An 8,779-nucleotide genomic window follows, 5' to 3' on the forward strand; every position below is an offset into this window, starting at 1 on the left:
TTGTAATTTAATAAGATATAATGGATGGAACATATTTCCAAAGATAATAAATAGTGAGATAAATTATTTAATTAAATAATTAGTATTTTAATTTTATTTCAGTAGTCATTGTGCTAAAGCAAATAGCTGAAACAACTTATTGAGAAGTCAAGATAAGCCGTGCAAAAATTGCTCAATCCATCAAATATCCTTTTCAGTAGTCATTGTGCTAAAGCAACTAGCCGAAACAACTTATTGAAAAGTTAAGATAGGCTGTGCAATAATTGCTCACTCCATCCAATATCATTTTCAGTAGACAGTAGTCATTGTGCTAAAGCAACTAACTAAAACAACTTATTGAGAACTCAAGATAGGCTGTGTAGTAATTGCTCAATCCATCCAATATCCTTTTCAATAGACAGTAGTCATTGTGCTAAAGCAACTAGCCAAAACAACTTATTGAGAAGTCAAGATAGGCTGTGCAATAATTGCTCAATCCATCCTTACTGCTCAATCCATCCAATATCCTTTTCAATAGACAGTAGTCATTGTGCTAAAGCAACTAGCCGAAACAACTTATTGAGAAGTCAAGATAGTTTGTGTAGTAATTGCTCAATTCATCCAATATCCTTTTCAGTAGACAGTAGTCATTGTGCTAAAGCAACTAGCCGAAACAACTTATTGAGAAGTTAAGATAGGCTGTGCAGTAATTGCTCAATCCATCTAATATCCTTTTCAGTAGACAGTAGTCATTGTGCTAAAGCGACTAGCTGAAACAACTTAGTGAGAAGTCAAGACAGGCTGTGCACTAATTGCTCAATCCATCCAATATCCTTTTCAGTAGACATTAGTCATTGTGCTAAAGCAATTAGGCAAAACAATTTATTGAGAAGTAAAAATAGGCTATGCAGTAATTGCTCAATCCATCCAATATCCTTTTCAATAGACAGTAGTCATTGTGCTAAAGCAACTTGTCGAAACAACTTATTCATAAGTTATGATAGACTGCATAGTAATTGTTCAATCTATAGACTTCAAAAATCATGCATTGTGATAAGAATAGAGGTCAATCCCTCATGCTTGCCTAAGACAGAGAAATTGAATGGAGCTTCGCATCATGAAACTTGAGTAAAGTTGAGTGTTATATTTTTATTTTAATTAAGAGTTCATTCAGATTATCCCGTTTGTATTATAAAATAAAAATGTAATTTTTAACATTTTTTTTTTCCTTTTAAAGGTATTTTTGTCGTAATATATATGAAAAACTTCAGTTGACTCCATAAACTTTTATCGCATTTCCAGCCACTCCCTTATGCTTAAAAAAAAAATTCTCAATTTAGTGTATCCATAACTTAGGAAAAGCGATAAATACTCTGTGCTACCTTAATCAACCGGAAGACTTGAAAAATATAAGTGCAGCTTGCTTGGCAAAGGCTTTGAGCATTTTTATTGTAACAAAATTTGATTGATGTATAAAAAAGTAAAAATGTTTGGTATGAAAAGGAAAAAAAAAAACATTAAATAAATAAATAAAAATTTATTGTAATTTTTTTTTATTTAAATAGTAGTTGAAAATTATTAATGTGATAAACAATAAAAATATTGGGAAGTTGAATTTTTTTTAAAAAATAATACTGGGGCTATTAAGATATTTTGACAAACAGACCACACAAATGACAAAATTTACTACGTAAACAACAATGCCAATGTAGAGTAGAATATTAATTTTATCAAAACACACACTTGGAATTATTGCAACGAATGAGGGAGTGGACTTTCTACGAATAAAAAGACAAGAGAAGAGTGGATAAAACCAAGAGATCGAGTCAATCTGCTTCTTCTTTGTTTGGTTTAAACATTTCCGGCGAGGAGAACATCGGCAATCAACTTCTCCAAGTTCCGGTAAGAAGAACCACCAGGCTTGGCAGCCTCTTCTGCCTTATTCTTCCACTCCATTACCTTCCTCTTCATTTCTTTACCCTTATCACCCTCCATTAACTCCCTCACAAGCTTCTCAACAGCATCTCTCTCAACTTCATTATCTATCTCCATCCCAATGCCCCATTCGGTGCAAGAATACAGGCAGTTTATTTGTTGGTCGGCAAAGAAGGGCCAGGAGATGATCGGCACTCCGCCGCACACGCTTTCGATCGTTGAATTCCACCCGCTATGCGTCAAAAATCCTCCGATCGACGGGTGCTTGAGGATTTCTTCTTGAGCACACCAACTTGCTAACATGCCTCTATCTTTCGTTTCTGTAAGAAACTCGGGAGGAAGAAGGGCTGAATCGCCGGTGACAAGATCAGGCCTTATAATCCACAAGAAGGGTTTCTCGGTGTTGGCAAGTCCCCAAGCAAACTCAATTAGTTGTTGCGGCGTCATGACCGTTATGCTGCCGAAATTCACGTACACTACGGTGTTGGGTTGTTTTGAATTTAGCCAATCCACACACCCCGGCTCTTCTTTCCATAAATTGGAGGCTATTGATTTCAGCCGTTGATCTTTGATCTGGTCAGCAAGCAATGGAAGTGGACCGATGGTGTAGGTGCGAGGAAGCAAAGAGGAAATACCCTCCAAAACATCATGTTCAAAGGCGTCAAACGTGTTGAAAATGATAGCTGAAGCTTTTGAAGCTCTCTCCACTTCAGTGATGATGAAGTTGAGCAAGAAGTCTTTCTCATCTGTAGTTCTAATGAAGGTTGGACAATCACTCAGACGGATGCTTTTCATCCCAGGAATCCAATCGATCATTGTGGTTTCTAGATACCCATTTGTTAGATGGCTTGCATCTGTGAATCAAATGAAAACAAGCTATATATTAAACGCCGACGTATAGCTGGATATATAAATACACTTAAATATTACGTACCTTTAAGGGGAATTAAACCGCGTTCAACAAGATGGCGGAAATGCAAAAAGGCCAAGGAGCAGCAGGCGCTAGGCGTCCAGAAAAGAACATTTGGAATTCCAAATTCTTCAGCAGCTTCGAGAGTGAATGTCATGGAACCATCGGAGACGATACACGTCACAGGCGGCGCGTTGGAAGAGGAAGAGTCGTTGAGTTTGGAGAGGAGGTTGCGGAGTGGGACGAGGCAAGTCTTTGAGGTGGAATCGCAAAGAGCGGGGATGTCTTGGCTGACGTCGGCGTCAGAAGGCGGGAGGCCGTCGGGGATACTTTCAAAGCGGAAGTCTGGCAGGCCGTTGAGGGAGTTGGGGCCTCTGGATCTGAGCAAGCGTGTGTGGTTGTAATGGGTGTTGACAAAAGTGACGTGGAAGCCTTTGTGGTGGAGGAGTTTGGCCACCTTCAGCATCGGGTTTATGTGACCCTGAAATGGAAGCGGAACGCAGACGACATGAGGTTTCATTTTTCTCTCACGAACAAACAAATGGCCGGGGAAGAAAAATAGAAGGCTGGATCTTTCCAGGCGTTTTATACTATGGTTTTAATTTATTTTATTTTATTTTTTCTTATCATAAATAAAAATAATAATAATTTTAGCTTATGCAATAATACGTGGAAATAGCCGGCAAGGCGGCAACCGCTTTTCGTTACCTACCCGTCGAGGCTGAATAGTTTCGTTTCGAAGCCAAAAAGGCATATTGAAATGTCCAAATCAATGAATAAGAAAAAAGTACACATTATTTTCGAGCTACCACATCAATGTTAATGTGATCGTCAATGTACAAAAAATAATAATAATAATAATAATGATGACCTTACAAATTTTTGTTAGGACAAAAAATATTCTAATAAATTTGAAAAAAAAAATAAAACAAAAAACATAAACTGAATTTTTTTAAAAGAGAAGGGTAATTTTATGGGTGGTTGAGCCATCCCAAAACCAGTGTTGTCACCAAGCGCCATCCGGAGGCCGAGCTAGCATTTAGAGTTTTGGAGAGGGGAAAAACTAAAATATAAAAAAAAATTGGGAGGAGTAAAATTCTAATTTGACATTTTTCACAAAAGACAACATTTTAAAGAGTAATGCTACAAGTTTTATTGTGTAATTCTCATGTCCCTCTATGGATGTTATGGCTCTTAAATATACCATTTTGCTTATAATTGATCACTATTAAATTTTAATCAAATTGTAATTTTAAAAGGCACATCATTTTTAGAGTGACAAAAAAAGACTTATAAAACTACTCTATTTTAAATCCTGAAATCATGTTTGGAAATAAAATGCTCAATTGTATCTGATTTTGTGTTGAAAACAAAACCCAGTTTTATTTTTTCGCACATCAATCGAAGAGGCCACTGAGGTTGTTCTTTGCAAAACCGAGATAAAGGCAAAGTTGAAATTGAATTTGAGACTAGAGTGAAAATGGAGAAAGCTGAAAATAAATAAATAAAGGAATTATCGGAAGACACCCTTTTTTTTTGTTTTTTTGTTTTTTTTTTTGGGAGTTTTATGAACTCCATCGCTTGAGAAGGACTCGTTATGATGGGATAAGACTGGGTTAGCATGTGCAAAATATTTAGTTACTTTCTTAATCGACACAAGCATCTTTCTATACAATGATTCATCAAAAGAGTAAACCAATTATTTTTGTAGATCTGACTATGATTGTTATGCTAAAATCTTATGATTAATATTTAAAAATAAATAAATAAATAATTTTGTATGGGTAGTCTCACGAGAGGTAGATACAGAACTCCTAGCAAATTTAAATTAATGGGGGTGGGATGCTTCCAAGTGAAATTTCTTGCTAAATTCAATGAGGCTTCATGTTTCCCATTGGTGTGTATACAAATTTTGCATTACTTTAAAACATGACAGAGACTAGTTTCACATGCAAATGAATAAATAAATGCATGATTATTTTTTACAAATAATAGGAGTGATGATATACACCATACGTGCGTATATGGACAGTCATGCACACTCATATAATTTAATATTTTAATTAAAAAAATAATAATAATAAACACGGGTGTGCATGATGCTCAGAGTGACGTATATCATCGCTCCAAATAATATATTTTATGAGTGCAACTGCATTAATGTATTCCAGCTCCCATACTGTATACGTGGCCCTCACACTGACAGATCATGTGGTGGGACAGAGGTTGAGATGGGTCTCAACTAATCGGGTCATGATACAAAGAATGCTGGCGTGCATGTTCTCTTTAGCATCACCCTAAGTAATCAATTCCCAAGCAGCCTAACTTTTGTCATTGGGATTCATTGCACCTTATTATTATGTCTATGTACGTGCTTGGTAAACAGTATAATGAATGTGATACCGAAGAATTAGATGTTCTAAGTTAATTTGAATTAGAGATTATTCAGTTACTTATAGTGAGGGTATTTTTGTTTCATTAAAAAGTAAAAAGACAAAAATATCTTTCAAGTATAACTAACTGGATACTATCCCGTTCATTTAAACATTTAAACTAGAGAGAATCTTGTTCTACAAATAAGATTGATTTGCCTATTCATTCATGACCACAAAATCATATATTAATTTTAAAAGAAAATTATAATTATTACACAAAATTCTTTAATTTTAAAAGAAATGCACATATATATAAGGAACAATATGTTGTTAGGGATACAGTGATAAATCTCAATTATTCTGTAAGACATTTTGATTTAAATTGAATAAGGTTGTTTATTCACTAATATATATTTATGACTTATGAGCATTAGGCATATAACATATTTTACATGTAAATGGTCCATATATTGTATTAAATATGGTTTATGGTTTATGTAATGACATTATCACATAATATATCTTAAACCAAAAGCCTTATAGTTTACAATTTAATGTTCATAATCAGCAATGAAATTGGACATTTCATTTGATAAGACTGTAAGACATCAATCATGATGATCTATTTTGATCTTGTAAAGTAGTGATTTCGGATTAATGTATTAGTGCAGATACAATGCACTGATTGAACCACTGGAGTTATCATTCCTTTAAAACACTGTCATTAGGAATGATGTGAAACTTTGAGACGTCTTATGACATTAATTCTAAATCTTGAGAAGATTCTAGACTCAAATGTAAAATAAAGATCAAGCAGTTTGGGAACTCCATCTTCAAGGAGGAATCCATGTGTTTTAAGTAGATCAAAGAAATAAGAAATTTCATAATAAGATAAATTTAATGGAATGATTATTCTTAGTCTTTGGCCAAGGCATTTTGTAAGATAAATTTAACACTAACTTGTGCCAAGTCATGAGATGACCAGTGTCACAACCATATTGAAACTGGTTATATTCTTCTTTGGTTCTCTCTTCAAGTAGTCGAAAGCCTATAGATAAATAGAGGAATCTGTGAGGCATAATATGTACTCTCACTCACAATTAGAGAATTGATTTTTCATTCTCTTGATGACCCATTCTCTTTGATCATCTTCAATAATTGAAGAGAAAATTCAAAGTTATTAAGAATCCTAGATACAGTTGTGTGGTTGAAGGAAGAAGAAGAAAAAGATTTTTTTGTTGTTTTTGCTCTTAATTATCCAATGAGTGGTCGATTGCTACGTGTAAATGCTTCTCTTGTTTTTATTTTTATTTTTTAGTTAATAAATTTTTTTTGGTTACTTGAGTTTTAATGTTTTTAATTTTTTTTTTTTTAGATTTTTAAATATGATAAAACTAGTACCTCAGGTTTTGGAAAAGACTGAATTCCCACATCTGTTAATTTTCGTCAATCCCCCACTAACGAAAGTCCACGTCATCGCCATACACGTGTCCTTAAAAAAAAATCCACGTCAGTTCGGTATAACATTAAACTTAAACAAAACAAAAAAATAATTGGACATTTTTCCACAACCAAACCTGGCGGACAAAATACCCATAGGCACACCACCAAAGCCAAGAGCCACCGCCCAACCCATTCAAACACAAAAGAAAATCATTTGAAGCAGACACCACAAAATCCAAGAATGGCCAAAACACATTAAATCGAGAATGGGATTGTGAGTAGTTCAGATTCCACGATAATGGAATATGTGGAATTTGTGAGTAGTTCATAATATTATGTTGAGTAGTTCAGATTCTAACTTTTTTGATCCAAAAATGTAAGGGGTGTTTACTGGCAGTGCAGATTTACAGGGGATATTGTGGCAAAATAAAGGAAGGTTAAAGATGATAATGGGGAAAAAAACAGAGTGCAATAATATTAAAGATAAGCTACTTCGAGAGAGCTACTCTCCATAGACTAAGGTAATACAAATATTCCCAAATCTCCTCTTCTACCCCTCTAGCCTAGCCCTTATATCCAGCATTTTATTAGAATCCTTTCTAATAGAATTCCACCTATTCACACAAGCTGACAAACGACAGCTTGAGGGGATATTACAAACACAGTAGCGTGAGCACAAAACGTAAATACAAGGTAAAATGACAAGGTAAATAAAATAAAGCATTTAAATGATAAAGGATGCTAGCTATGCAGAGCAATCTTCTAGAGGCTTCCCCTTCCTCTTCACACGTGTCCTGCCACTGAGTGAACCACCATGGCCCAGCTCCACCAACAGCACCCGTAACAAGTCTCCCCCCTTCAATGCACCTTGCCCACAAGGCGCGGGTATTGATTTTGTAAATTCCAAAGGTTCTCCCAAGTTTCATCCTCAGACGGAGCACCCTTCCAATGAATCAAAACTTCGGTAACAGCCCTGCCCTTCTTTTTTATCAAACGCCGATCCAGGATTAGTTCAGGCTCTGGCTTGAGTTCTCCATGTAGTGGTGTGGAGTGTTTGCCCAATTTTTTCTTAAGGCATGAAACATGGAAGACGGGATGGATGCGTGCATCAGGGGGTAAATTCAGTTTATATGCGACATAACCAATCATTTTCAGAATTTGGAATGGGCCAAAAAATCGAGGAGACAGCTTCAGATTTTTTCCCATAGCAATTGATTTCTGTCGATAAGGCTGCAATCTAAGGTAAACCCAATCTTGTTCTTGGAATTCTCTCTATGTTCTCTTCTTATCCGCTTGGGTCTTCATCTGGTTTTGGGCTTGCTGCAGGTGTTCCTTCTGAATAGTAATGACAGTGTTGTGATCTTTGAGTTGAGTGTCTACTGCCATGTTTGCTGAGGTGCCAGGAACATAAGATAATAGGGAGGGTGGAGGATACCCATAGACAGCCTCAAATGGGGTCAATCCTATAGAGGAATGGTGATTGGTATTGTACCACCACTCCGCCATAGGAAGCCATGTGTTTCATTCCTTAGGTTTGGCTCCTGCATAGCACCTTAGATATGTCTCTAAGCATTTATTTAGTGCTTCTGTTTGCCCATCAGACTGTGGATGATAAGCAGAACTGAAAGTAAGGGATATACCCTAAAGATGAAAGAGCTCTCTCCAAAAAGTACTAGTAAATGTAGGGTCTCGGTCAGAAACGATTGTCTTAGGCATGTCGTGTAGCTTGAAGATGTGAGTCAAAAAAATATGGGCCACCTTAGAAGCTGTATAAAGGTGAGAGACAGATAGAAAATGGCCATATTTTGTAAACGTATCCACCACTACTAGGATTACATTACACCTATAAGAGGGCGGCAACCCCTCTATGAAATCCATCGAGATATCCGACCAAGCTATAGATGGAATGGGGAGTAGCTGTAGTAGCCCAGCAGGATGAATTGTCTCATGTTTGTTGACTTGGCATACCTCACATTCCTTGACTACCTTCTTGATGTCCTTCCGCATACCCTTCCATTAAAAATCCATCTTGGCTCTTTGAACAGTTTTGTGGTAACCAGAATGGCTAGCCGTGGGATTAGAGTGAATGTAGTCGAGGAGTTGTAGTTGGAATGGAGAACCTTTAACAATCAACAAC

The 8,779-nt window shown here is 36.1% G+C and overlaps 1 protein-coding gene across 1 annotated transcript; it reads right to left on the minus strand.

Moving 5' to 3' along the window:
• Positions 1 to 1,658: 1,658 nt before the first annotated feature.
• On the minus strand, positions 1,659 to 3,368 carry LOC132177861 (7-deoxyloganetin glucosyltransferase-like). The gene is made up of 2 exons (XM_059590336.1): positions 2,849 to 3,368; positions 1,659 to 2,768 (listed from the first exon to the last, which is right to left on the minus strand). The coding sequence occupies exons 1-2, from the start codon at positions 3,342 to 3,344 to the stop codon at positions 1,831 to 1,833; spliced, it is 1,434 nt and encodes a 477-aa protein (XP_059446319.1). The 5' UTR covers positions 3,345 to 3,368; the 3' UTR covers positions 1,659 to 1,830.
• Between the last annotated feature and the right edge of the window lie 5,411 nt (positions 3,369 to 8,779).

The sequence above is a fragment of the Corylus avellana genome, chromosome ca4 (genome assembly GCF_901000735.1).
Source record: "Corylus avellana chromosome ca4, CavTom2PMs-1.0".
Taxonomy (NCBI): domain Eukaryota; kingdom Viridiplantae; phylum Streptophyta; class Magnoliopsida; order Fagales; family Betulaceae; genus Corylus; species Corylus avellana.

Coding starts and splice junctions, on each gene's coding strand:
- LOC132177861 (XM_059590336.1), bottom strand. CDS start 3,344: ATGAAACCTCATGTCGTCTGCGTTCCGCTTCCATTTCAGGGTCACATA. Junction 2,769..2,848: donor CGGTTTAATTCCCCTTAAAG/GTACGTAATATT, acceptor TTTGATTCACAG/ATGCAAGCCATCTAACAAAT.